The 27654-nt window shown below is 42.8% G+C and overlaps 1 protein-coding gene across 1 annotated transcript; it reads left to right on the top strand.

Annotated features, from left to right (window-relative positions):
• Window positions 1–2218: 2218 nt before the first annotated feature.
• Window positions 2219–4081, top strand: DUSP23 (dual specificity phosphatase 23). Its single transcript, XM_024571289.4, has 2 exons — window positions 2219–2740; window positions 3662–4081. Exons 1-2 carry the CDS (start codon window positions 2474–2476, stop codon window positions 3845–3847), a joined length of 453 nt encoding a protein of 150 aa, XP_024427057.2. The 5' UTR covers window positions 2219–2473; the 3' UTR covers window positions 3848–4081.
• The last annotated feature ends 23573 nt before the right edge of the window (window positions 4082–27654 follow it).

The following is a 27654-nucleotide window of genomic DNA, read 5'->3' as shown; positions in this document are numbered from 1 at the left end:
TCCTAGCCAGGAAACCATCAAAGAAGACTTTTCCTTTTACTTTGGGGCTCCCTGGGTCCAAGACAAAAAATTAAATAGCACCGTTGGCAATGGGACAGAGCCCAAAACAGAGACCCTGGGCCCTTTCACCTAGGGTCTGCTGGAAAGGAGGGGCAGAGCAGTAGACAAGGGGAGGAATTCCTACAAAGGGAGTCATTGACATTTCCAGAAGGAGGCCCAGAGGAGTGGAAGGATACATTTCTACCCCTACAGAGACCCACCCATGGGGGAAAATCACTGTTGCAGGGGGCAAAGGCAAAGAGAATCTCTATCCTCCCAAGAAATGTCTTCCCTCTGGAGAAGATGGGGTATGAGCTGGTTCCCAAGGAGGCAAGAAGGGGCATAGGGTGATAGGGAAAGATGTGGGAAGCTTTCCCCTAATAAGTGGAGGGAGCAAAGAAAGGAGAGCAAGGCAAAGAGACTAAGAAAAAAAGTCAACTCAAAAGAAGCAAGTGCTGGGATTCTTGTCTTCAGAGGCAGTGCAACCAGAAACCCCAGAGATGAGGGAAGGACTTGTGGTTGAGAAGCACAGCAGAGAAGGGAGGAGAGGAATGAATTGGGATAGAGAGTTGTATGGGCCCAAGAGTGCAAATGGGGAAGGGCTTAATCAGGGCTGTGATTGCACAGAAGGGGAAGAAAGGGTAGATTTGGCAGCTCCTAGAACCTGGGGAGAACAGATGGAGGCAATACTTCAGCGTTGTCTGGATAAATGGAAGTGCATTTTCCACAGGCTCAGAGCAGGTTTTTAACTTGTAGGGAAGAGAAATTCCTTTTCATTTTGCAGGAACCAGAGTTTTAAAAGGTCAAATGTGTGAGCCCTGGACAGTAGTTGGTTGGAGTGCCATCCTACTACTGAAAGGTTGCGAGTTCGATTCCCTGTCTAGACACTTACAGGAGACAACCACCTCTCTCTCTTGCATCAGTGTTTCTTTCTTCCTTCCTCTCTTCATTTCTCTCTGTCTAAAAGCAATGAAAAAATTTCCTTGGGTAAAGAATAAATAAATGGTCAAATGTGTGAGACAGGGTAGGTGGGGACAGAGGAAGGGAAGTACATTTTCATGGCTAAGTTTGGAAAGAGAGAGATCTTGGCTCAACCAACCCAACTTCTTACTAGTTGTGCGTCATTGGCCAAATTAACTAACTTCTCTAAGCTTCAAATTACTCATATGCAAAAGGGATACAAAAACATTTTCGACATGTGGTTTTTCCAGAAGACACTTAGCACAGGGCCTGGTACATAAGCAAATTCAATAAGAGTTAACTGTTTTCGTAAGTATAATTAGTCTGTATCACTAGAAGCACATTGTTCAAATAAACATATGGACCAGTCAGATCACGGCTGAGACACTATGTTCAGATCTAGATCCACCTTCTATGAATGACACTGATAAACTCTAGGCGTCCCCAGGGAAGGGTGACTCAGAGACCCTGCAAATTGTGAAATATGGAGAGAAATTAACCTAGATATATTTGGGGGAATGAGTATGGTTATGTGAAGAGGCACGAACATTCTGTTTAACTTTAGGAAACAATACTGCGTTGTTAAAGATTGTAGAGCCAGGATGCTTGGTTTCAAATACGCAGGCCATCAGTCATCTTTGGTCAAGCTCCTGAACCTCTCTGAAGCCTCACTTGTTTCATTTGTAAAATAAAGTTAATTAGATTACCTACCTCATAAGATTACTGTGTGAATTAAATGACTTAACTATGTAAAGTTCTTAGAATAGCATCTGGCATATAGTAAATTCTCAATTTGTTAATTTGTTTAGTTCAGAGCACCGATGGCAGCCCAATATTTTTAATAATTCCAACAATGGAAAAATGAGAATAGTCCCCAGTAAAGTAGTGATTCCTTCTTGCCGGACTCATTCAGAAATTCACTGATAGTGACTGCTCACAGTCATTGCAGAGGAGATTCATCCTCCAAAGCGGAAGTGTAATAGATTTGCCATCCCTTGTGCCTGAGAGGAGCCCAGGCGATTTTGAGCTGCAGGGGCAGTTGGCCAGAGATGCAATAACTCCCACCGAAAGCCAGAGAGCAGCAGAGTCCACACCGGGTGGCTTCATCCAAAGAAAATTCTTAATTCGTTCCGGGTTTTGCTTCGCAGCTGTTTGCATCGCTCCAATCTCCGCGCTTGTGCTGCTGTAATCCCGCCCATTACTGACAACCCAATAATCAACGAGGATCCAGCTGGCGCCGGGACCAGTCGGTGCCTATCTTGGTCGTTCTGAGCCCGGCAATCTAGCTCCGTCCACCACGTGGTGGGGGAGTCCCCACGGCGGAGCAGTACGTCTTGGGTGGTGTTCCTGAGACTGCGCGGTGCCTGAAGGGGCCAGGCCTAGGTACCCGGCCCCTGCTGGCGAACGGACTAGAGGGCGAAACGGGACGGGCTGCCTCTCCCGGTGACCCACTATCCTGGGCCCTCACTCAGCCATGGGCGTGCAGCCCCCCAACTTCTCGTGGGTGCTCCCAGGCCGACTGGCGGGGCTGGCGCTGCCTCGATCCCCTGCCCACTACCAGTTCCTGCTGGATCTGGGCGTGCGGCACCTGGTATCGCTGACAGAGCGCGGGCCCCCGCACACAGACAGCTGCCCCGGCCTCACCCTGCACCGCCTGCGCATCCCGGACTTTTGCCCGCCAGCCCCGGAACAGATAGACGGCTTCGTGCAAATTGTAGACGAGGCAAACGCCCGGGGAGAGGTCAGTAGGCGGGGTTAGCGCGCGGAGGAAGGGGCCTGGGAGGGATCTGCGGGGACACTGGCGGAGGTAGAAGAGCCAGGCTCCGGAGTATAGGGCAGGGAGAATATAGGGCTGGGAGAGAGACTGGAGAAAGACCGCAAGGTCAGGACACTACTGGTGAAACCCGGAAGTGAAGCCTAGCGGAGGGGGCGGGGCCGCAAGGGGGAGGCGGAGAGGAAAAGAGGGCCCAGCGTTGTAAACTGGACTAGTGAAGAAAGGAAGAACCTGTTGAGGTTGAGAGTTTAGGAGAAGAAATGGTGAACAGACTTGAGAGAAATGGGGGTCGAAGTCTGAAACTAATGAACAGTCTTCACAGAGGTGCTCCGTCCAAATACAATGCGGCCAAATGTAATTTAAAGTTTCTGGCAGCCACATTTTAAAAGGTAAAACAGGAGCAGGAGAAATTTGATAATATAATTTAATCGAGTAAGTAAAAAATATCACTGCAACATGTAATCAATATAAAATAAATTCTTAGGAAGATATTTTCATTGTTTTTTTGTAGTAAATCTTCACAACCTGGTTGCATTTTACATCACATCTCCAATTGGACTAGTAGCATGTCAGATCCTCAGTAGCCACACGTGGCCAATGCCTTCTACACTGGACAGCACAGAGACAGATGGTTGGGGGGGGGGCTGGGGCAGGCCAGGAGCCCAGCACTTGAACCAGCCACTTTGTGGTGATTGGTGGCCTCCAAGCCACCAGATACAGGGCAGTGTTCCCTGACTTTAATGTCACTTGTTGCCTGTGAGACATGTGCAGAGTCCTTGGCCTGACCCAAAAGAAGCAGCTATAGGGAGAAAGAGACAGGCCTAAGTGAGGGGTGGGAGAGTATTGGGAGGGAGTCAGGCTCCACCCCATAAAGCTCCCCTTTCACAGGCTGTGGGAGTGCACTGTGCCCTAGGCTTTGGCCGCACTGGCACCATGCTTGCCTGTTACCTGGTGAAGGAGCAGGGCCTGGCTGCAGGAGACGCCATCACTGAAATCCGGAGACTTCGACCTGGCTCAATCGAGACGCATGAGCAGGAGAAAGCAGTCTTCCAGTTCTACCAGCGAACTAAATAAGGAGCCTTATCACCCTTCTGCCAGGCCCCCACTGCCCTGACCAGATTATTATCTACTTCCAGAGACATGGAAGTAGACTAAAGCCCTCCAGCTCCCAACTGGCTCAAGAGACTGAAGTTGCCCTTCTCTGCTGCCAGGTTCTGAATGAAGGGATGGCTGGAGCTGCATTGATGGGAGGGTTCCTCTGCTACTTCCTTGAATAAATAATTCATAAGAACAAGCTCGTGTTGCATGGCACTTTACAGTTTACAAAAGACTCCCACACATCAACTTACTTGAGCTTCTTAGTAACACTGTGATATCAGAAAGGCACTTTGGATGAGGTGGCTAAAGCTCAGAGAGTTTCAAAGTTACATATGTAGAAAATGGAATGATGGACCAGGACTACAACGCACATCTTCAGCCTCTTAAAGATGCTGAAACTCTGTATCTGTTCTCTGACGATATTTGATGTGTCTTGTAGAGATCTGGTCAGTGAAAAGGACACAAATCTCTGAAAGCCCAGGATATCTGATGGTCACAAGCCACAAGGGTCCACATGGACACAGCTCCTCTGTCTAGGCCAACATGCCCCACATGTGTCATTCTCTTAGGACAGAGAAGGCCTGGATGTTGGGCTCATCTCCAAGTGCTGTATGCCTCTTACCAGCCTCAAGGTGCTCAGCTCACAATGACCTTCAGCCCATTATGTTGCCAGACAACTTCAGGCCAAGGAATGCTGGAACTGAGCTGGTTTGGGCAGTTATGCAGAGAGGATGTTTCATGATTAAATGGGCTACAAATCATGGCCATGTTTCTCAGACGTTACCTTCACTTTCTCATTGGATCCCATTCTATCAAGACTACCACTACACTTTTAGCTTTGAGAGACAGGATAAGTGGGACAGCCCAGCCAAACAGACTTTTTGCTATAACTTCTACCTGAATTCCTGCCCTGTCTTCTGTTGTGGTTGGCCACGCTGGATAAGATAGAAATTCATCATTAAATAGGTGCTGAATATCTGTGTTTACCAGACTTCATTAGATGCAAAGGGTACACAGAGCTGAATGAGATGATTCATAGCCTCCTGGATGAGGTGGGCACAGAGTCCAACCACATATAATGGGGACAATGACAGACATGCTTTCCAGATAAGATGGAGACATAGAGGAAGGAGACAGGTTCCCTCTCTATCCTCATACTTTGTAGCCTCGATCAGAACCAGGCCAAAGCCACCAGTGCCTCATACATCTTTCTCCCTTCCACTGCCACCCACTCAAGTCAACCCCCATCCAGGCCTCTCGTACACAAAAGGTATATTAGCCAGTCTTGCAAATCTGGGAACAAGAGAAAGGCTGTAAGATACACACACCCCCGTTTTCTCTGTGTCAAATCTGAGTAATTTCTTGGTCCCCTCCCCCAAGCCTTACCCAAATGAGGATATCTCCCAAAGACAAGAACCCACAATTCCAGGCATTCAGGCTGCAGCAGAGTGAGAAATAGCTCATAGAGAGGATGCACTGAAATGATCGCATGCCTCTCATCAAAATTTCCTCCATCCCGCCCCTCCCAAATAGCATGATTCATCCTATTTCTTAATGCAAATCAGAATATCTTCCAAAGGTAGGGGGTGTATGTGTATGTATGTGTGAAGGCACAAAGAGTGTGAATGGCCCACTTACTGGATTCCTTCCCTTCATTTACCAGAACATAGAGACAGGCAGGAGCCTTATAAAGCTGCACTCCTGAGTTCATGTCTGCTGTGATCCTGACCTGCTGAGGTCCTACAATGGATGAATCCTCATACTTCGTGTCCTTTCTTCCTACCTCACTCCATCCTCCCCATATCTTCTGCACTACAGGAGAGGAATCTTCCCTTCCCTTCCTCCTAAGACTCCCTCAAAGGAGACAGAAAATATTTCTAGCCACAGTAAAGCCCTGTGTGAAGCCTGTATTCCTATAATTTAAGTAGGTCCCCTCTGCCTCAAGAGTTCCTCAGGGAAATAAATATATAATTATGTGCCTAAGGAAATCAGTTTTTTTTAATTGTTTTATGTTGTTCAATTACAGTTGTCTGCATTTTCTGCCCACGCCTCTACCCCACCCCAGACAAAACTACCTCCCTCCCCTGTTTCCACCCTCCCCCTTGGTTTTGTCCGTGTGTCCTTTATACTAGTTCCTGAAAACAACTTCTCCCCACTATCTTTTCCCCCCTCCCCTCTGACTATTGTTATTGTTCTTAACTTCAATGTCTCTGCTTATATTTTGTTTGCTTTTTTCTTCTGTTGCTTATGTTCCAGTTAAAGGTGAGATCATATGTTATTTGTCCATCACCGCCTGGCTTATTTCACTTAGCATAATGCTCCCCAATTCCATCCATGCTGTCCCAAAGGGTAGGAGCTCCTTCTTTCTCTCTGCTGCATAGAATTCCATTGTGTAAATGTACGATAGGTTTGTGTTTTTTTCTTGGTTTTTGGTTTTTTTTAATTAATGTTCAATTACACTTCTTTGCATTTTCGCCCAACTCCTCCACCTCACCCAAGCCAAACCCACATCCCTCCCCCACCTCCACCCTCACCCTTGCTTTTGTCCATGTATCCTTTATAGTAGTTCCTGAAAACCCCTCTCCCACCATCCCATCCCTACTCCACTCTAGCTATTCTTCGATTTTTCTTTTTTAAAAAAAAATTTATTTATTTATTTTTTGACAGAGGGGAAGGGAGGAAGACAGAGGGAGAAACATCATGTGTGCTTGCCACTCATATAGCCCCCACTACACCCCTGGCCTGCAACCCAGGCATGTGCCCTGACTGGGAATTGAACCAGCAACCCTTTGGTTCACAGCCCATGCAAAATCCATGGACCCACACAAACCAGGGCGATTTTTCTTAACTTCAATGTCTCTGGTTATATTTTTATTGCTTTTTTCTTTTGGTGATTATGTTCCAGTTAAAGGTGAGATCATATGGTATTTGTCCCTCACTGCCTGGCTTATTTCACTTAGCATAATGCTACCCAGTTCCATCCATGCTGTTGCAAAGGGTATAAGCTCCTTCTTTCTCTCTGCTGCGTAGAAATCCATTGTGTAAATGTACCATAGTTTTTGGATCCACTCATTTGCAGATAGGCACTTAGGTTGCCACCAGTACTTGGCTATTGTAAATTGTGCTGCTATGAACATTGGGGTGCATAGGTTCTTTTGGATTGCTGTTGCAGAGCTCTTAGGGTATAATGCCAGCAGTGGAATTGCTGGGTCAAAAGGCAGTTCCATTTTTAGTTTTCTGAGGAAATTCCATACAGTTTTCCACAGTGACCTCAACAGTCTGCATTCCCACCAACAATGTACTAGGGTTCCCTTTTCTCCGCAACCTCTCCAGCACTTGTTGTTTGTAGATTTGGTTATGATGGCCATTCTGATGTAAAGTGGTATCTCACTGTGGTTTTAATTTGCATCTGTCTGATGGTTAGTGATACTGAGCATCTTTTCATATGTCTCTGGGCCCTCTGTATGTCTTCCTTGGAGAAGTGTCTGTTCAAGTACTTAGACCATTTTTTTAAACTGGGTTGTTTGTCTTCCTGGAATGGAGTTGTGTGAGTTCTTTATATATTTTGGAGATCAGACCCTTGTCTGAGGTATCATTGGAAAATACGTTTTCCCATACTGTCGGTTCTCTTTTCATTTTAATGCTGTTTCCTTTAGCCATGCAGAAGCTTTTTATTTTGATGAGGTCCCATTTGTTTATTCTTTCCTTTATGTTCCTTCCTTTAGGGGACCTGTCTGTGAGGATGTTGCTGGGTGGAATGTCTGAGATTTTCCTGCCAATGTTTTCCTCTAGGACTTTTATGGTGTTACTATGACTTATATTTAAGTCTTTTATCCACCTTGAATTTCTTGTTGTGTATAGTGTAAGTTGGTGATTGAGTTTCATTTTTTTGCATGTAGCTGTACAGATCTCCCAACACCATTTGTTGAAGAGGCTATTTTTGCTCCATTTTATGCTCCTGCCTCCTTTGTCAAATATTAATTGACTGTAAAGACTCGGGTTTATTTCTGGGCTCTCTGTTCTGTTCCATTGGTCTATGTGCCTGTTTTTATGCCAGTACCAGGCTGTTTTGATTACACTGGCCTTGTAATACAGTTTGATATCAGGTATTGTGATCCCTCCTACTTTGTTCTTCTTTCCCAAAATTGCTGCAGCTATTCAGGGTCACTTATGGTTCCATATAAATTTCTGAAGTGTTTGTTCCATATCTGTGAAATATGTCATGGATACTTTAATAGGGATTGCATTGAATCTATAAATCGCTTTGGGCAGTATGGCCATTTTGATGATGTTAATTCTTCCAATCCATGAGCATGGTACATTCTTCCATTTGTTTGTGTCTTCCTTGATTTCTTTCTTCAGTGTTGTGTAGTTTTCTAAGTACAGGTCTTTTACCTCCTTGGTTAGGTTTATTCCTAGGTATTTTATTTTTCCTTGTTGCTATATCGAATGGGATTTTTTTCCTGATTTTTGTTTCTGATGTTTCATTGTTGGTGTACAAGAATACCTTTGATTTCTGAGTATTGACTTTGTATCCGGCTCTTTTGCCAAATTCCTTTATTAGGTCAAGTAGTTTTTGGTGGAGTCGATAGGGTTTTCTATGTACACTATCATGTCATCTGCAAACAGTGACAGTTTCATTTCCTCCTTTCCAATTTGGATGCCTTTTATTTCCTTTTCTTGTCTGATTGCTGTGGCTAGGACTTCCAATACTATGTTGAATAGGAGTGGTGAGAGAGGGCATTCTTGTCTTGTTCCTGATCTTAATGGGAAAGCTCTAAGTTTTTGTCCATGAGTATGATGTTGGCTGTAGGTCTCTCATATATGGCCTTTATTATGTTGAAGAATGCTCCCTTTATTCCCACTTTGCTGAGTGTTTTTTTTTTATCATAAATGGGTGCTGTACCTTATCAAATGCTTTTTCCACATCTGTTGATATGATCATGTGGTTTTTGTTTTTGCTTTTGTTTATGTGGTGTATTACATTTATTGATTTGCGAATATTGTACACTCCTTTCATCCCTGGGATGAATCCCACTCGATCATGGTGTATGATCTTTTTAATGTATTGCTGGATGCGGTTTGCCAATATTTTGTTGAGAATTTTAGCATCTACATTCATCAGCAATATTGTCCTGAAGTGTTCTTTCTTTGTTATGTCTTTATCTGCTTTGGGGATTAGGATGATGCTGGCTTCATAAAGAGAGTTTGGGAGTCTTCCATCTTCTTGAATTTTTTGAAATAAACTGTGGAGGATGGGGGTTAACTCTCCCTTCAATGCTCTGTAGAATTCTCCTGTGAAACCATCTGGTCCAGGGCCTTTGTGTGGTGGAAGCTTTTTGATTACTGTTTCAATTTCATCAGGTGTTATTAGTCTGTTCAGGCTTTCTGCTATTCTTCATTGAGTTTTGGAAGGTTATATTTTTCTAGAAATGTGTTCATTTCATCTAAGTTTTCACATTTCTTGGCATACAGTTCTTTGTAGTAATTTCTTACAATCCTTTGTATTTTGGTGGTATCAGTTATAGTCTCACCTCTTTCATTTCTGACCGTGTTTATTTGGGTCCTCTCTCTTTTTTTCTTCATGAGCCTGTTTAAAGGCTTGTCAATTTTGTTTATCTTTCAAAGAACCAGCTCCTGGATTCATTGATCCTTAAAATTGTGCTTTTATCTCTATGTCATTTAATTCTGCTCTGATCTTGGTTATTTCCTTCCTTGTACTTGCTCTGGGTTGTCTTTGTTGTTGTTCCCTCGGTTCTTGTAGGTGCAGGGTTAGGTTGTTTATTTGAAATGTTTCCATTCTTTTTAGGTAGGCCTGTATCGCTATGAACTTCCCTCTCAGGACTCCCTTTGCTGTGTCCCATAGGTTTTTGATTGTTGTGAGTTCATTTTCATTTGTTTCCAGAAACTTTTTGATTTCTTCCATAATCTCATTCTTCACCCATTCATTGCTTAATGGCATGGTATTCAATCTCCATGTTTTTTTAGTGTTTGGGGACTTTTTCCTTGAGGTTTGCTGCAAGTTTCAGTCCCTTGTGGTCAGAGAAAGTGCTTGATATGATTTCCATTTTCTTAAACTTGTTGAGGCTTGTTTTGTGTCCTATCATGTGGTCTATCTTTGAAAATGTTCCATGTGCATTTGAAAAGAATGTGTATTTTCCTTGTTTGGGATGAAAGGTTCTATATATATCATTTAAGTCAATTTCATCTAGGGCATTGTTCATTGCCACAGAATCTTTGTTGATATTTTGTTTGGAAGATCTGTCCATCTTTAAAAAGAAAAAAAAAAAAAGACCCAGCTTGCTGGGATTGCCAAGTGAAAAATACAAAAAAAAAATAAAAATAAAAATAAATAAATAAATAAAATAAAATCCTATCATCAGATGTTAGTTCAAGAACAAACTCAAACCTAAAATGCATTTTTTAAATAAAGTGTTGTCTCTTAGCTGTTAGGTTAAGATAAATAAATAAATAAATAAATAAATAAAAGATCTGTCCATCTTTGACAGTGGGGTGTTTAAAATCCCATACTATAATTGTGTTGCTGTCAATATCTCTCTTGAAGTCCTCCAAGATTTTCTTTATGTATTTGGGTGATCCTATGTTGGGTACATATATATTTACAATGTTTATGTCTTCTTGGTGGATTCTTCCTTTGAGTATTATGAAGTGACCTTCTGGGTCTCTCTTTATGGCCCTTTTTTTGAAGTCTATTTTGTCTGATATGAGTATTGCTACCCCTGCTTTTTTTTCCTGCCCATTTGCTTGGAAAATTTGTTTCCAGCCCTTCACTTTCAGTCTGTGTAGGTCTTTTGTCCTGAGATGGGTCTCTTGTAGGCAGCACATGTGTGAGTCATGCTTTCTTATCCATTCAGCTACTTTATGTCTTTTGATTGGAGCATTTAATCCATTTACATTTAAGGTAGTATTGATATGTACTTATTCATTGTCATTTTTTTGTATCTGTGTTCCTCTCTCTCTCTCTCTCTTTTCCTTCCTTTCCTTAAAGCAGTCCCTTTAGCATATCTTGCAGAGCTGGTTTGGTGGCAGTATATTAGACTTATTCTTTCTGGGAAGCTCCTTATTTGGCCTATCTTGATTGACAGCCTTGCTCAGTAAACTCGTCTTGGTTGAAGGCCTCTGGTTCTCATTACTTAGAATATTTTTTGCCATTTTCTTCTGGCTTGGAGCGTTTCCATTGAGAAGTCAGCTGCTAACCTTATTGGGGCTCCCTTGTATGTTACTTCCTGTTTCTCCCTTGCTGACGTTAAGATTCTCTCTTTGTCTTAGAATTTTGCCATTTTAATTTTGATATGTCTTACAGTGGGCCTCTTAGGGTTCCTCTTGCTTGGGACTCTCTTAGTTTCCTAGATTTGTGTGACTTTTTTTCTCATCAGATTAGGGAAATTTTCCATCATTACTTTTTCAAACAGGTTTTCTATCCCTTGCTCTTCTTCTCCTTCTGGTATCCCTATTATATGGATATTATTACATTTCACATTGTCCTGCATTTCCCTTAACCCCTCTTCATTCTTTCTGAGCATCTTTTCCTTTTCTTGCTCATTCTGGGGGTTTTTCTCTACCTTGTCCTCCAGCTAGCTTATCTGATCCTCTGCTTCATTGAGCTTACTTTTGATTCCTTCTACTGTGTTCTTCAATTCAGAAATTGTATTCTTCATTTCCTCCTGGCCCTTGTTGATAGTTTCTGTTTCCTTTTTCATGTTGATACAGTTTGCAGTAAGTTCATTGTAGTTTCCCTGTAGTTTTTGGTACTTCTGTGTGGGCTCATTAAGTTTCCTTATAACGAATGCTTTGAACTCAATATCTGATAGTTGACTTGCCTCTTTTTCATTTAACATTGTTTCTGAGACTTTCTCCTTTCCTTTCATTTGGGGATTCTTTCTTTGTCTTCCCATTGTTTGTGAGACTCTTCCCATTAGCCTCTGCTTCTTAAGTTGCTCTGTTCTGACCCCCTGGATTCACGGTGTAAACTTTTGTGGTAGAATACTTGTGAGACTCAGTGGTATAGTCTCCTCGATCTCCCAAGCTTACTGATCTTGGGCTGTGGTTTATGTTGGCTCCATGTATGTCTTTGGTTTTTGGTTGTTGTTGGGTCTTTCTTTGCTGAGTCCTTCCCATCGGCTGGTTATGTGAGGGTCAGTGTGTCCCCCACCTCTTGTTTTCTGTTGTGCAAGTGTGGGCAGGCCGTGTTGGAGCTGGTTCTTCCATGTGTATAAGGTTTTGAGGCTTTTCTCTTGCTCTTGTTCAGTTGTTTGTTGTGAGTAATTTCTCCACTATTTAGTTGTATTTCCAGATATGTCCTGGGTTGAGTTTGGGTGACTCCACTCCCTCCTTCTTCTGTTCTTCCTGTCGGTGGTTCCTTTGCTGGTGGGTGTCCTCTTCCAGGAGGTATCCTGGTGTTCACAGTTGTACCTCCTCTTTTTTGTGATAGGTTGGAGGGGGAAGGTGAAATGGTTTAAAACAGCAGGAGTGTATTCTATGATATTTAAAGTGCCAGCCCTTAGAGAAGAGATAGGAGATCCTTTGGATACATATAGTGTTAACCATGGTAATTCACTTATTAGCCACTTTTTAGAAAGGGTGGAAAGAAGATAATACTCTTGTTGCGGGGTGGAAGGATTATGAATTGGCTCTAGAAAACTGTGAGCTTGTAGGAGGTCAGATTAAGAGGTAAAGTGAGAGTAGCGTGTAGAAAATAGGTGTGATGTGTGAGAGAATAGAGTTAACCACACCAGTAATGAAGTTCAGGAAACAGTGAAATAGGCTGAGATCTGGGAGGGGTTCTGTGTAGTATTTACAAATGTATGAAACAGCTATTATTTACAATAGTAATGTAGCAACAATCATATGACAGAATCTATGTGATCTGGATACCTAAAATAGGGAGTATAGGTCCTAGAGTAGTGTGCTAATGGAACACAAGTGAAGTGAAAGACAGTTAATTAACAATACACTATGAAAGAGAGAACAAGGGAAAACCAGTCCAACAATGCATATTAACCAGTCAAGTGAAGAATACTAAACAGAAAGAAGAGAGATAAAAAATACTAATAAAATGAGTAATATAAGAATAATGAAAAATAATAATAATTCAAATATACAATAACTTGCAAGTTCTCTGGAGTAGCAAAGTGAAATTTGATTCACTGTCTCAGCTGTTGGGATGCCCCCTCTTTGGGTGCAACTCTGGTGTTTTCACAGTTCCAGGTTTTATTGTCTTACTTGTGGGAATTAAAAAAAAAGAAGAAGAAGAAGAAGAAGAGATATAAAGGGAAAGAGAGAAGGATAGAACAAGAAAGAAGGAAGGAGAGGAAGAAGGTGTTAAAAGAAAAAATAATTAAAAAATGATAATAATATAGAATTACTCTAAAAAAAAAACCCCAAAAGCCTCCTGCTGTCTTCAAACTGGCCAAGCCAGTTTTGCCGGTCTTTTTGTCTGCAGCCAACTCAGGGGGCCTAGCCCAGCTCTTCAGACCAGCACTCCACCAGCCTCCAACCCAGCTCTCCAGCAGCCCCTGATCCACAGGTTCAGGCTCTCACCCCCTTCGTGGCTATGGGTGGGTGCGTGGGGGCCTTCCGTGGTGCACACACTCCCTGGTGCCTCAGATGTGGTCTCAGGTCACTCCAAGGTGCACACTCTCTCTGGTGCTTCAGATTTGGGCTCTATGCCCCCCACACCCTTGCGGGAGCGCCAGGCAGCCAGGTGGAGAGGGGACTGGAGCTGCTGCTCCAGGAGAATTCCCCAAACTTCCCCTGAGTGTCTTTTTCTTTTTGAGAAAATCCTCGTGCTCAATCCTGCCTCTCCATACAAGGAAGGGCCTGTCTTCTCACACAGCCCACCTCTCCAGCTAGACAAGGGGCTGTCAGGGTCAGGACCCCACATGGCCCAACTCTCAGCTTTCCCCAGCTGGCGCCAACAGTCTCTGTGGGTTTACCACTTTGTCCTTATTCCCCTCCCTGAAACTTTAAGCAATCAGGTCTCTCTTGGTGCTGCTCAAACCTTATTTGGCAGGGGAGGGAGCCGTTAACCCAGCTCTCTCCCAGGAGTCCTGTGGCAGGCCCAGTGGGTGGGGGCCTGGGCCTGCAGTCCCCCTGGTCCCTGTGCTGGTCCCAGGGACCTTTTTTTCCTGAAGCAATCCCCTTACCATCTGTTTTTTCAGTGTCCTCTATACTTTTTGGTCTCCTATCTTCATAAACGCTGGGGTACTGCTTTGTTCCTCAGTAGATCGTCTAGGTGTTTCACCTGTGTGCAGGGGGAAGTGGACTCCATTCCTACCTATCTCGCCACCATCTTCACAAATCGTGAAATCAATTTTTAAATGAGTTGACTTAGAATGAAAAACTCTGCCCTTATCCTTCCATCTACCTTAGGAGGTTAGTCTAAGGTTCCCTTTGGGATTATCCCCACCCCCAATTTTTTTGCCTTCTGCTCACCCCCTCTTCTGTCTTTGGCCACCAATGAGAGATTACAGACCAGCCATGACTCTTCCCCATTCTACCCAACACTGAGATGATAGGCGTGAGGAACAAGCTCCTGCATAGACAAAGAACCTTCACATTGCATCAGACCAGGGCTTCTCAAGGTCAGCACTGCTAGCATTTTATGTTGGATATTTCTTTGTTGCAGGGAGCAGGGGAGGAGGGTGTTTACTGTAGGGTGTTCCAACATCCCTGACTTCTACCCACCAGATGCCAGTGCAATGCCACCCTCCAAAAAAGTGGCAATAAATATGTCTCCTTACATTGCTAAGTGTCCCCTGGGAGGACAAAATCAGCCCCATTTGAGAACCACTACATCAGATCAACAAGCACCAAATGCAACCATAGGCTTTTGTTTTCTATGGGAGTAGAGGTGGGAACATACTTGTGAATTTCTCCTATGGATGTACACATCTTGGTAGGGAAAAGGGGCCAAATTAAACATCCTCAAACACTCTTACGCTTTTGAGAAATATGTGGCACTCATCCCCAGTCCACCTCCTTTTCTCAGGCTGGGTTCCCAAAATGGTGATAGACACTATTAACTTCCTACACTTAGGAGTGCTTTATTCTCAATTAGTTGTTGGTGGGCATATCTGCAGTAATACTGACTCCTACCCCTATGTTTTTAAAGTTTCATTCATCCTTATGCTCTGGCATGTAACCCAAGTTCCTTACTGAACAAAGGCTTGTCTATATGAAAACATCCCTCCATATCTTTTGGGTTCTGCACCATCAATTCTTGGGTTCCTTTCCCAGAAAATTGTTCTGATGCAGAAGCTACTGGAGTCAGGACAGGAGGAGCATCTGCCATATTCTTCCTTGAAACCATTCCTCACTAGTCTGACTTTCCCACCAGCACTTCACCTGCAACTATCTTTTTGCTCTGACTGGGGTTCTTCTGCCCTGGGTTCTAGGTCCCATGACTGCCTCCCAGGCCATGCCAGCACACAGCTTCCTCCTGCATCCTGCACACTCACTGTGGCTGCCCATGCCTTGGACCTGTGCCTCAAAATCACCCTACAGACATTTGTGACATGTAGGGACCCCATCTCATAGGGTGGCTCATCATCCTGCCCTTGGCTAAGGAGGTCTACCCCCTAGATCAGGTCTTCCCAGGGCAATGATGAGTATGTCACTTGGAGCAGGGACTTGATGCAAACCATAAACTATTTCCCAGGATGAACTGCACTCATTTGTCAAGCCCAAATCAAATCTGCTATTTGTATCTTGCCACTGTTTGTAAAAAAGGAAACTAATTTAGTTTCGCAAGATTGTTTTGTCACAAACCAGTATCAATTACCACTAATGCATTCCACACTTTGTCATGACTGCACTTTGCTTACTTATATATGATCATAATTGTCATATTTATGATGCACCTATCATATAGCAGGTGTTTACATACATTGCATTATATCATTTTATCCTTACAGCCATTCTGAAAATCAGGTATTTTCCCTTTTTTATAGATGAGGGAACTGAGATTTAGAGAGCTGACTAATTGGCCCAATGCCTCACACTTGTGTGAAGGAGCTGGCATCAAACCCAAATGATAACTTCATACTCATGCTCCTTCGATCTTGCCTGCCAAGACCTGCCCCTGGTTCCAGTTACACAGGAAAGTGTGTCTTCATGATCAAAGCTTGGCTTCAAGGGTCATCTCATCAGCACAGCTTCCAATGTCCTCTCTCTTCATCCTCTCAGGAGGCCAGAGAACAACCTGCACCTGACTGAAGCCAGACGCAGCCCAAGCATTTAGTCCAAAATAGTAAAGCTGATTCATCATGCCATTTGTCATAGCCACTATTATCTAACTCAGAGCATGTGGGTATCCTCACCTGGCATGACAGTCTTGAGGCATGTATGACTGGCATTGAGACCTCCAAATGTCTTTTTATTCCTCATGATTTATTAAAAATCCTAATATTCTTCTGGTTTAATTGTTGTTACATAAGTCCTTAATGCATGCCAGGCACTATGCCAAGTACTTTATAAACATTATCTCCCTTAGTCTTCAAAAGGACTCTATGAATAAGGTCTTATTATAATGACCAGATGAGTGAACTGAGCCCCAGAGAGTTTAAGCAACACACACAGAGTCACATAACTAGAACAGGATTCAAACTTGAGTTTATCTAACTATAAACTGCCTTTCCTCTTAGGAGCAGAGAGAAAAGACTTTGGTGTGATTGGAAAATATATAACAGCATCTTGTGTTCCCCACAAATGCAGCACTGGACTCACAAGCTGTCAGTGAAGGTCAGTGATTGCATGGTTGCCCCAGGCTGCTGCCCCAGGCTTTGGCAGGGATGCTCTAATTTGCCATATTGGGCTGCAGCACAGTCATCAACCCTAACAGTCTTCTGCCTCCAGCCTCTTGCACCATCAAAAAACATAGTCCCTAGTGTGAGTTTAAAATGAGTTACATAAGCACTTCTTCCATCACTTTAAAGTTTTTCTCTGGCTATTGTGGATTCGAGGCATAGTCTTGAGAAGGCAACGTATTTACCCAAGCAAGCAGAAATTTGAGAAACATTTTAGTACATGTCCATGTCTGAAATTGATGACTTATTTTCCACCTTGATAACTCAGTTTTTTTGTGCTAATAAATCACTTCAACCACTCTCTCGCCCTACTTTTTCTTTCACTTATTCTGTTACCATGGACATATATAATAATGAAATAAATTGGTGATGCCACCTCTGAGTTTTCAATTTGCGGGGTTCAGTATGGCAAACAGTTCTGGGATTGTATAATAAACACAGCACTGTTTCTTTAGCAATATATATTGAGTAGTGACTGCTCCAAACCCAAGATGGGCCATGGGAGAAGTAACTGATGTAAATGTCACCCCAGGTGACACTGCTAATCTCCTTCTGTAGGTTTTACGTGACATTGGGCTTCCCCAACCCCACACTAGAAAATGCACTGATTTGCATGTTTTCTGTGAGTACCTGTTATGAAATCTAGTTGGGGCTGGATGCAGCCTAGAGCCATGGAATAAAATTAATAAAGTAACCACACTTGGATCACACCCACAGAACTATGGAGAGCTATGCCATTCTTGACCATGACCTATAAGGCCCTGAAGAATCCAATCCCTTCCTCCATCTTCTTCCCCACATTTTAATCTCCCCTCCCCTATATCCCTTCTTCTCTCAGTTCCTTATTTGGAGTCGCGAAGATCATCCTCAGGTTTGATGATTTGCTGCTAGACAAACTCACAGAAAAGCTGTAATACTCTCAATTATAGTCTATTGCAGTGAAAAGACATACACTCAAATCAGCAAAAGAGAAAGGCATACAGGGCAAAGAGAGTCCAGGAGGAACCAGGCATCAGCTTTCATTTCTGCACTCTCAGTGGAGTTGTGTGGACAGTGTTTCATTCTTTCAGCAGCAGTGTATGACAATATTTAAGAAATATTGCTAACCAGGGAAGTTCACCTGGACCTTGGTGTTCAGGGTTTTTGGGGGGCAATCACATGGGCATGCAGCACCTGCTTGACTGACCTTAGCTATTCAGTCTCCATGGAGGTCAGACTGATAGAGCAGGGCCCTCAGCAACCTATGCATACAAAAATAGGAATTCACCACAGTCACACTGCTAGCACAAACTACGGGCCTAGCCCAAGGTCTCAGGTACAAAGACATTCTCATCAGGTAGAATATTCCAAGAGCTCAGGAGCTGGTCAAGAGACAGTCCCAAAGACCTTTAGGACATGTTAGGTTTTGACAACCTATCCTGCACAAACCAAATGCTTATGCTGTCCCCACCCAACAGTCTTGGCACATGCTGTGTCCCCTTTGCTAGGATGGTTTGTTCCCCAACTCTTTGCCCACCTCCCAACTCCTAACCCCCATAGGTATCAGATTAACATCATTTCCTGTGTGAAAGGTCTCCAACCACCTCACATGCACATATGCACATATTCCCATAGCATCTGCCATTCTACTTCCTGGTCCCTTGTTCACCTGTAATGATTCATTTGGTTGTTTAATGTCTCTCTTTTCTACTAGAGTCTAAGTACCAGGCCTATGCATGTGGTACCCAGCAAAATGTCTGGCACATGGGTGTTCAATAAATATTTGGCAATTGACACATGACATGCTGCAACCTCCTTGGGTATCTGCACATAGATGCAGAAATAGGAAGAAAAAAATAAATCTAGTTAGGGAGACAGGACACACCACTAACTGTGCATATGAAGGTGGGTACATACAATTAGAAAAGATGCAGTGCATAAATACTTAAACAACGCTAGAGTGATTGAATACATATGATGCCCCAGCTGGTATGGCTCAGTTGGTTGGAATGTAATCCTGTAAACTGAAAGGTCACGATTTAGATTTTGGGTCAGGGCACACACCTAGGTTGTGGATTCAGTCCCCATTTGGGGCACATACAAGAGGCAATTGATCGATGTTTCTATCTCATATTGATGTTTCTCTCTCTCTCCCTTCTCCTCTTTCTAAATTCAAGAAGCACATCCTCAAGAGAGGATTAAAAAGAGAGAGAACAACAAGAGGAATGTGTCTGGTAAAATTCAAAAAGTTGAACTTTCCATGAGATGTGGGATGTATGGTTGGATAGACTAAGGAATATACAAATGTCAGATGCTATTAAAATTAGTAAAGCTATGTGTCAGGTGCAAAGTCCACATAGAGAGGCTTAGAAAGAGAGATCGGCAAGATAAATGGGAAGCAGCATGGGGAAGGAAAGATATAAAAAGTAGAGTGCATGCAGACTGTTCCCCAAAATCCAAAATGATAGAAGACTCCAAAGTATTTTTATGCAGCCAGCATCATCCTAATCCCAAAACCAGATAAAGACACAACAAAGAAAGAAAACTTCAGGCCAATATCACTGATGAACATAGATGCTAAAATCCTCAACAAAATTTTGGCAAACCGCATCCAGCAATACATTAAAAAGATCATACACCATGACCAAGTGGGATTTATCCCAGGGATGCAAGGATGGTACAATATTCACAAATCAATAAATGTAATACATCACATAAACAACAGCAAAGACAAAAATCACATGATCATATCAATAGATGCGGAAAAAGCATTTGATAAGGTATATATGTGCCCATTTATGATAAAAACACTCAGCAAAGTGGGAATAAAGGGAGCATTCTTCAACATAATAAAGGCCATATATGAGAGACCTACAGCCAATATCATACTCAGTGGCCAAAGACTAAAAACTTTCCCACTAAGATCAAGAACAAGACTAGGTTGTCCACTTTCACGACTTCTATTCAACATAGTATTGGAAGTTTTAGCCACAGCAATCAGACAAGGAAAGGAAATAAAATGCATCCAAATTGGAAAGGAGGAAATGAAACTGTCATTGTTTGCAGATGACATGATAATGTACATAGAAAACCCTACAGACTCTGCCAAAAAACTGCTTGACCTAATAAATGAATTTAGCAAAACAGCAGGATACAAAGTCAATATCCAGAAATCAAAGGCATTCTTGTACACCAACAATGAAACATCAGAAACAAAAATCAGGAAAAAAATCCCATTCGATATAGCAACAAGGAAAAATAAAATACCTAGGAATAAACCTAACCAAGGAGGTAAAAGACCTGTACTTAGAAAACTACACAACACTGAAGAAAGAAATCAAGGAAGACACAAACAAATGGAAGAATGTACCATGCTCATGGATTGGAAGAATTAACATCATCAAAATGGCCATACTGCCCAAAGCGATTTATAGATTCAATGCAATCCCTATTAAAGTATCCATGACATATTTCACAGATATGGAACAAACACTTCAGAAATTTATATGGAACCATAAGTGACCCTGAATAGCTGCAGCAATTTTGGGAAAGAAGAACAAAGTAGGAGGGATCACAATACCTGATATCAAACTGTATTACAAGGCCAGTGTAATCAAAACAGCCTGGTACTGGCATAAAAACAGGCACATAGACCAATGGAACAGAACAGAGAGCCCAGAAATAAACCCGAGTCTTTACAGTCAATTAATATTTGACAAAGGAGGCAGGAGCATAAAATGGAGCAAAAATAGCCTCTTCAACAAATGGTGTTGGGAGATCTGGACAGCTACATGCAAAAAAAATGAAACTCAAGTACCAACTTACACCATACACAAAAATTCAAGGTGGATAAAAGATTTAAATATAAGTCGTGACACCATTGAAGTCCTAGAGGAGAAGATAGGCAGGAAAATCTCAGATATTTCATGCAGCAGTATTTTCACTGATATGTCCCCTAGAGCAAGGGACATAAAGGAAAGAATAAACAAATGGGATCTCATCAAAATAAAAAGCTTCTGCATTGCTAAAGAAAACAGTATTAAAATAAAAACCAACCGTATGGGAAAACATATTTGCCAAGGATACCTCAGACAAGGGTTTAATCACCAAAATATATAAATAAGTCACATGACTCCACTCCAGGAAGACAAAAAACCCAATTAAAAAGTGGGCAAAGGACTTGAACTGACACTTCTCCAAGGAGGACCTACACAGGGTCCAGAGACATATGAAAAAAAATGCTCAGTATCGCTAGCTATCAGAGAGATGCCAATTAAAACCACAATGAGATATCATTTCACACCAGTCAGAATGGCCATCATAAACAAAGCAACAAACAACAAGTGTTGGAGAGGTTGTGGAGAAAAGGGAACCCTAGGACATTGTCGGTGGGAATGCAGAGTGGTGAAGGCACTGTGGAAAACACTATGGAATTTCCTCAGAAAACTAAAAATGTAACTGCCTTTTAAGCCATCAGTTCCACTGCTGGGATTATACCCTAAGAGCCCTGAAACACCAATCTGAAAGAACCTATGCACTCCAATGTTCATAGCAGCACAATTTACAATAGCCAAGTGCTGGAAGCAACCTAGGTACCCATAAGTAAATGAATGGATCAAAAAACTATTGTACAGAGAACCAAGATGGAGGCATAGGTAGACACACTGCGCCTCCTCGCACAACCAGAACTGACAGAAAATTGAACAGCAAGGAAGTCCAACACCAAGGAAATAAAAAATAAACATTCATCCAGACCGGTAGGAGGGGCAGAGATGGCAACTGGGGTGGAGAGGACTCGCACTGCAGTGGCAGGACCGAGACTGGCGGAGTGTGGGACGAACAGGGCAGGCAGTCTGACCAATAGCAGACCCTGTGGCCCCACATTCGCACACAGAAAAACCGAGAAGGCCGGACTCAGAGTGGTGGAGAATGGGGCAGGCAGAGTGGCAGGTAGCACCCCGTGGCCCCACGTTCAAGCACAGATAAACCGGGATGAACGGCAGGGAACGAAGCAAACCGCGTAACCCAGGGCTCCGGTGCGGGGAAATAAAGCCTCAAACCTCTGATTGAAAACACCCATGGGGGTTGGGGAGGCAGCAGGAGAAACTCCCAGCCTCACAGGAGAGGTCGTTGGAGAGACCCATGGGGGCCTGGAGCGTGCACAAGCCCACCCACTCGGGAACCAGCACCAGAGGGGCCCAGTTTGATTGTGGGTAGCGGAGGGAGTGACTGAAATCCGGTGGAGAGTGGAGCAGGCGCCATTGCTCCCTCTCGGCCCCTCCCCCACATACAGCATCACAGCGCAGCGTCACAGTGCAGCAACCAGTGTTACCCCTCCCCGGTGAACACCTAAAGCTCTGCCCCTTTATGTAACAGAAGCACCAAAACAAAAAAAAAAAATGGCCCAAATGACAGAACACTTCAAAGCTCCATAAATAATTCAACTAAGCAGCGAATAGATAGCCAACCTATCAGATACACAGTTCAAAACACTGGTAATCAGGAAGCTCACAGAATTGTTTGAATTTGGTCGAAAACTAGATGAAAAAATGAAGGCTATGCTAAGAGCGACAAAGGAAAATGTACAGGGAACCAATAGTGATGCAAAGGAAACTGGGACTCAAATCAACAGTGTGGACCAGAAGGAAGAAAGAAACATCCAACCAGAAAAGAATGAAGAAACAAGAATTTGGAAAAATGAGGAGAGGCTTAGGAACCCCCAGGACATCTTTAAACATTCCAACATCCGAATTATAGGGGTGAAGGAGGAGAAGAGGAAGAACTAAAAATTGAAAACTTATTTGAACAAATAATGAAGGAGAACTTTCCTAATCTGGCAAAGGAAATAGACTTCCAGGAAGTCCAGGAAGCTCAGAGAGTCCCAAAGAAGATGGACCCAAGGAGGAGCACACCAAGGCGCATCATAATTCCATTACCTAAGATGAAACAGAAGGAGAGAATCTTAGAAGCAGCAAGAGAAAAGGACACAGTTACCTACAAAGGAGTTCCCATAAGACTGTCAGCTGATTTCTCAAAAGAGACCTTACAGGCAAAAAGGGGCTGGAAAGAAGTATTCCAAGTCATGAAAGGCAAGGACCTACATCCAAGATTGCTCTATCCAGCAAAGCTATAATTTAGAATGGAAGGGAAGATAAAGTGCTTCTCAGATAAGGTCAAGTTAAAGGAGTTCATCATCACCAAGCCCTTATTATATGAAATGTTAAAGGGACTTACCTAAGAAAAAGAAGATAAAAAATAGGAACAGTAAAAATGACAGCAACTCACAGTTATTAACAAACACACCTAAAACAAAAACAAAAGCAAACTAAGCCAACAACTAGAAGAGGAACAGAACCACAGAAATGGAGATCACATAGAGGGTTATCAACAGGGGAGTGGGAGGGGGAGAGAGGGGGGAAGGTACAGAGAATAAGTAGCATAAATGATAGGTGGAAAATACACAGGGGGAGAGTAACAATAGTGTAGGAAATGTAGAAGCCAAAGAACTTATAAGTATGACCGATGGACATGAACTATAGGAGGGGAATGTGGGAGGGAGGGGGTGGGCAGGATGGAGTGGAGTGAAGGGGGGGAAATGGGACAACTGTAATAGCATAATCAATAAATCTATTTTTAAATTTTTAAAAATACAATAAAAATAGAGTATGATAAAAAAAAACTATGGTACATTTACACAATGGAATTCTATGCAGCAGAAAGAAAGAAGGAGCTCCTACCCTTTGTGACAGCATGGATGGAACTGGGGAGCATTATGCTAAGTGAAATAAGCCAGGTGGTGAAAGACAAAAACCATATGATCTCACCTTTAACAGGAACCTAATCAACAAAACAAACAAGCAAAATATAACCAAAGACACTGAAATTGAGAACAGGTTGACGGTGACCAGAGGGGACATGGGAGAGATTTTCAGGGGAAAAGGGTGAAGGGTTTGTAACAACAATTATAAAGGACACATGGACAATAACGGGCGTAGGTGGGGTGGAAATGTGAGGGAGGTGGGGAGGGCTGTGGGTTGGGCTGGCATGAGGGGAAAAGGCAGAGAACTGTACTTGAACAAAAATAAAATTTTTTAAAGAAAAGGTGAAATAAAATTGATTTTTGAAAACTTCATCTAAGAAAAAAGTAGAGTGCATGGATGAGGATGGGGTAAAAATGTCATCTAATGGATGGTAGAAAACACAATTAGATTAAGGCAGTGAAAGGGCAGCAGAAACTCATATCTGATCAATCGTGTGGAGTCATCACACCATTGGAGCTAGACATACAGGAGTCATTCTGACATTGACAAAAGCAGTCCATTGATGTGGTGGAAGCTGAAGCCAGACCAGCCAAGATTAGGGAGTGGGTAGGGATTGCAGAAGAGGAAATGGTAAATGTGGTTGACTCTTTTGGGAAGCTTGGCAATAAAAGGAGGAGAAACATCGGGTGCAAGCTGAAAGGGATGGGTAAAACAGAGAGAGAAGTTTGTTTTGGATGATATTTGTGCATGTCTATATGCAGATGAAAATAATCCAGTAAAAAGAGAAATTGGTGGTAGGAAGAATGAAGGGAATGAATGCAGGAAGGAGTACTTTGAGAAGAGGAACAAGAATGAAACCCAACCCACACAATGAATGCAGCTAAGTGAGGATTCTCATTCAGGTCTGTTTGATTCTAAATGCCATACTCATTCCCAAATAACTCACTGCTTCTGTAGATTTTATTTGCTGATGGGCATTCATCTCCCCAGTCCAGTGTGCTAAATCTTTTACACCACCTACTCTAAACACACAAGTTTTATGGTCTTTCCATTTTCATCTGGCTTCCATGTCTACCCAGGGAACTGGAAGAGAAGATAAGCAAATTGAAAAAAAATAAACCTTACCTATTTTATGCATTCAATATAAATGCATGAAATAGGTTATATTAAACAGTGGTAAACAGAGAACCCAAAAATCCCATTTATTCCTTTAATAATTTATGCTTTTCTTCCTCAATCTCTTGGGAAGAATGCACCTCCATTCATGTTCAGTCTCTTCTATGAAGGTATTTCCTCATTTCTAAGGTTGCTTTGGTGACCACTGGCCTCTAGTCAAGGCTGTCCTATCTGAACCACAACTGAAATGATTTGAACATGCTACATAGGATAACTCATGCAAGAAAGAATATAATGGGTATGTACAAAATCAAAAGTAAGGAAAGAGAGATGGGGGTAGAGTTGTGATGCAAAGAAATGTCATAGATTAAATGGCAAGCCCTCCAATGTATTGTCCAAAGACAATCTTCTAGTGCCACCGAAGAAGGAATAAAGGTACTGAATTATTTGGATCCTAGGCTAACTCAGAGTCAACCAAGCACCTTTAGGCTCACCCTAAAATCCATTGATTTATAAATTAAAAAGTGGGAGAGTAAGAGGGCCTGAAAGAAGGCAGATGAGCGTACAATTCAGCAGCCATCCCAGTATGAGGGGGGACCTCAGCTTTCTCTTGATCTCCTCCCACACGTATTTTTGAACACATACTCTGTGCCAGGCACTGGTGATATTGCAAAGAACAAGACAAGAATGTCCATACCCTCAGGAAGCTTGAAGTTCTGTGTGGGAATTAATGCCAGATGGATATGTAAAATGTTAAGATAGGATACATGTTCCCCAACCAAGTCTGGTGGAAGAGAGTAGTCACAAACAATGGAATATAAAGTGCATATGCACATGTGCGCACACATACATGACACCTGTTATCAAAAATGGTCTTAATAATGGGAACATTCTGCTTGGATAATTTGCACTTTGAGACAAGTCAGAATCATGAAAGCAAGGTTTCTGACTAGCACACCAGTGTGGTGAGAGGCACTGCTGACTAACACAGGAAAGACCAGAAGAGGACCAGGTTGGGAGGCAGGCAAATGCCGGGTTTGGTCTTTACACAATAAGTTTAATGACCCTCTGAGACCCCCCACATGAGATCTCTCAGGTGAATAATGTTAAATCTGAAACACCTGGTATGGTCTGTGCTGGAAGGGAGTCGTTGCATTAGAGGTGATCATTTAAACCATGGCCACAGATGAGAACATTTATCAAGAGACTATAGCAGGGGTGTCCAACCTTTTGGTGTCTCTGGGTCACACTGGAAGAAAAAGAATTGTTTTGGGTCACATATTAAATACATTGTGACATGTAATCACAAAAAAAAGTCATAATTTTTTAATTTCTAAATAAAAAAGATTTTCAGTTGAAAAAATTTTTTCCCTTTTTTTCAATTTTTAAATTATTTTATTGTTGTTCAATTACACTTGTCTGCATTTTCTCCCTACCCCAGCCAAACCCACCTCCCTCCCCTGCTTCCACCCTCCCCCTTGGTTTTGTCCATGTGTCCTTTATAGTAGTTTCTAAAAACCCTTCTCCACAATATCCCTTCCCCCCTCCCCTCTGGTTATTGTTAGATTGTTCTTAACTGCAAATTAAAACCACAATGAGGTACCATCTCACACCAGTCAGAGTGGCCAACATAGACAAATCAACAAACATGTTGGAGAGGATTCGGAGAAAAGGGAACCCTAGTACATTGTTGGTGGGAATGCAGACTGGTGTGGCCACTGTGGAAAACAGTATGGAATTTCCTCAGAAAATCTCATAATGTTTTTTAAGTTAATTTATGATTTTCTGTTGGGCTGCATTTACAGCCATCCTGGGCTGCATGTGGCCCATGGCCACAGGTTGGACACCTCAGTATAGAGTGAGTGAAAAGAGAAAAGGGCATGGAATAAGGGTCTGAAGAACTTCTTCAAAGCCACTAGAGGAGGGCAGCTGACCCTGCAGAGAGCAGAAAGGAAAACCAGGAGAGGTGTCCCAATGAGGAGTGTTTAAGGAAGCCAAGAGTAATCAACCATAACAATGTAAGCATCAATCAAACAGAATGAGGGCCAAACCTGTCCCTTGGAAAGATATGCTGGAGACATGAGTGAAGGAGGCTAAAGCCAAATTGGAGTGGGTGGGGGAATGGATGATGGGGGGAAATACTGCTATGACCATTCTGGCGTGTGTTTTAGTGCCAATTCATATGCATTTCTGTTCGGCATTGATCTAGGAGTGAAAATGGTAGGCTGACGCAGATCTCAGCCCGCAAGATCTGCTGTTGGGGTTTCAGTATTCCAATACACATACACACGGACTACAGAGGTCCTGTGGGGGAAAAGGGACTGCGCGGTCACTCTCTCAAGAGGAGAGTGCTTCTGAGCACCTCAGCCACTCCCTTAAAGGGGGAGCTCCACGACCCTTGCCTTGACAAGCTTTTATTGGTTTCCCAGGTCCCTTACATCAAAGAAGGTCCTCTTTTCTATGCAAAGGTTTGTTTTGGGTGGTTATCTTTGCAGACACAGGAGAGGGTGTTGTTGAATACATCAAAGGAGAACATTTGCAATGTAAAGAGAGAAGTGGTCCAAACGGCTAGGTTCCATACCTGGGAGGTCTAGCCCAGATTTTAGGAAGATAAAGATACTCAGTAAACATTTGCTTGCCTCAGGGTGAGGGAGTTTTTAGCAAGAGCAAGTCTCCTAGCAGTCTAGGTACAATGCAGGCCTGATTTCCCACTGGAGAACTTATCCTTGGATGTGGGTCCTGCCTGCCAACCTCGCTCCCCACTGGCTTTTCCAAGTGGGGGCTGAGCCACATTTCCCACGCTTGGAACGATTCCCCACAGTAGGTCATCAGGTATCCACATGTTTAGTTGTAGTAGCTTCTACCATTCAGTTTTCCAAAGAGGCTACACCAATTCATACTCCCACTAGATGTACAAGAGTTCAAGTTGCTTCACATCCTCACACTGGATTTTGGTCATTCTTATGATGGGTGTAGTTGTATCTTATTGTAGTTTAAATTTGAGTTTCCACAGTGACTAATGAAGTCAAGCTCCTTTTCTTATGTTTATTTGGCACTTTGATATCTGCTTTTGTAAAATAGCTAACCAATTATTTTGCTA

Source organism: Desmodus rotundus, chromosome 12 (genome assembly GCF_022682495.2).
Source record: "Desmodus rotundus isolate HL8 chromosome 12, HLdesRot8A.1, whole genome shotgun sequence".
NCBI lineage: Eukaryota > Metazoa > Chordata > Mammalia > Chiroptera > Phyllostomidae > Desmodus > Desmodus rotundus.
This window is presented reverse-complemented; position numbering and strand designations above follow the sequence as displayed.